At 36.8% G+C, this 1,647-nt stretch overlaps 1 protein-coding gene across 1 annotated transcript; it reads left to right on the top strand.

The window, feature by feature from the left end:
- Positions 1-281: 281 nt before the first annotated feature.
- On the top strand, positions 282-908 carry LOC143600360 (secreted RxLR effector protein 161-like). Its single transcript, XM_077078074.1, has 2 exons — positions 282-476; positions 627-908. Exons 1-2 carry the CDS (start codon positions 282-284, stop codon positions 906-908), a joined length of 477 nt encoding a protein of 158 aa, XP_076934189.1.
- Positions 909-1,647: the final 739 nt, after the last annotated feature.

Below are 1,647 nucleotides of genomic sequence, written 5' to 3'. Positions count from 1 at the left end.
TGAAAAGTGTGTTCCTAAATGGAGAGGTTGACGAGTTGGTATACATTGAGAAGCCACCAAGATTTACTAATCCAAACTTTCCAGATCATTTGTGTCATTTAAGCAAAGCATTGTATAGGCTACATCAGGCACCTCAAGCATGGTATGAAACTATGTCAAAGTATCTTCAAGACAATGGGTTTGTATGAGGAAAGATTGACAGTACTCTGTTTATCAAGTGGCAAAAGAGGGACTTTCTCTTGGTCCAGGTTTACGTAGATGACATTATCTTCGGAGCATCGATGATAGAGATGAGTAAGGATTTTGAGAAGGTCATGCAGAAGAAGTTTGAAATGAGCGCAACGGGGGAGTTGACGTTTTTTCTAGGATTGCAGGTTGATCAGAAGGAGAATTGGATGTTCATTTACCAGACTAAGTATGTTCATGACATGCTTGAAAAATTCAACATGGAAGACAGTGCACCCTATGACACTCAGGTTTGCGTCAATCTCAAACTAGGTCCTGATACAGATAGTCCAGATGATGTGGATCCAACCTTATACCAATCAATGATAGGTTCTTTAATGTATTTCACTGCTTCTAGACCTAACATTATGTATGCAGTTTGTTTGTGTGCTCGTTTTTAGGCTAATCCAAAGGAGTCACACTTGAAATCGGTCAACAAAATCTTAAGGTATGTGAAGGGGAAGCCGAAGCTAGGATTATGGTATACAAAAGGCGGTGACTTGGATCTGGTGGAATACACAGACTTTGATTATGGAGGTTGTAATCAAAACAAGAAATCTACGATGGGAGGTGGTCAGTTTCTGGCAGGAAGACTAGTGTCATGGCAGTGCAAGAAGCAGACCTCTGTTGCAATATCTACGTGCAAAGCAGAATACATAGCAGTCTCTAGTTGTTGCTCATAGGTTTTGTGAATACAACAACATATGCACGATTATGATATGAATTTTACTCACACTCTTATGTTAATTGATAATATAGAAGCCATACCCATCACAAACAACCCCGTTCAACATAGTAAAACCAAACATATTAAAATAAGACATTGTTTTATAAGAGACTATGCTGAAAAGAAATTAACTGTTGTGGAAAAGGTCGACACCCTGGAAAATTTTGGCAGATCTTTAAACTAAGGCTTTTGACCGAACTAGATTTTCAAAACTAATCCAACTAAATGGCATGTTTAATCCTAAGTAACCTTTTTTTATTAAATATTAAAAAAAGTTCTTTAATTTAGTTTTTGTTTAATTTAATTTTTTAATCTCGTAGGGAAATGATATGAATCTTCGTGTAAATAGTAAGATCGACACACGTACGACACTGTAGCAGATCGGATAGACTCTGTCATCCATGTGTTGGTATAGTCAGCCCAATGGAATAAAACGTCGGTCTGAACGTTGACTTGTTGGAACCTAATTAAACTTGATCTATATGGGACACATCTTAGGGTCTTGTAAATTTAACTAAGTCTTGCGTAAGAAAAGGGATGAAAGGTCGGGTCATACACAAGCCCGTTGGTGTTTGGTCAACCAAATAAATACAATATTTTAATTATGATAATTCATTAAAGATCCAAATGGTGTTAATATATCAACCAAAAGTCGATGGAAATTTTACAAGCTTATGGGTTTAAAGCTAGAACTA

This window comes from Bidens hawaiensis, unplaced genomic scaffold (genome assembly GCF_021521415.1).
Source record: "Bidens hawaiensis isolate Kalapana, Puna unplaced genomic scaffold, B.hawaiensis_p1.1 tig00053971_1, whole genome shotgun sequence".
Taxonomy (NCBI): Eukaryota; Viridiplantae; Streptophyta; class Magnoliopsida; order Asterales; family Asteraceae; genus Bidens; species Bidens hawaiensis.
This window is presented reverse-complemented; position numbering and strand designations above follow the sequence as displayed.

Coding starts and splice junctions, on each gene's coding strand:
- LOC143600360 (XM_077078074.1), top strand. CDS start 282: ATGATAGAGATGAGTAAGGATTTTGAGAAGGTCATGCAGAAGAAGTTT. Junction 477..626: donor GTGCACCCTATGACACTCAG/GTTTGCGTCAAT, acceptor GCTCGTTTTTAG/GCTAATCCAAAGGAGTCACA.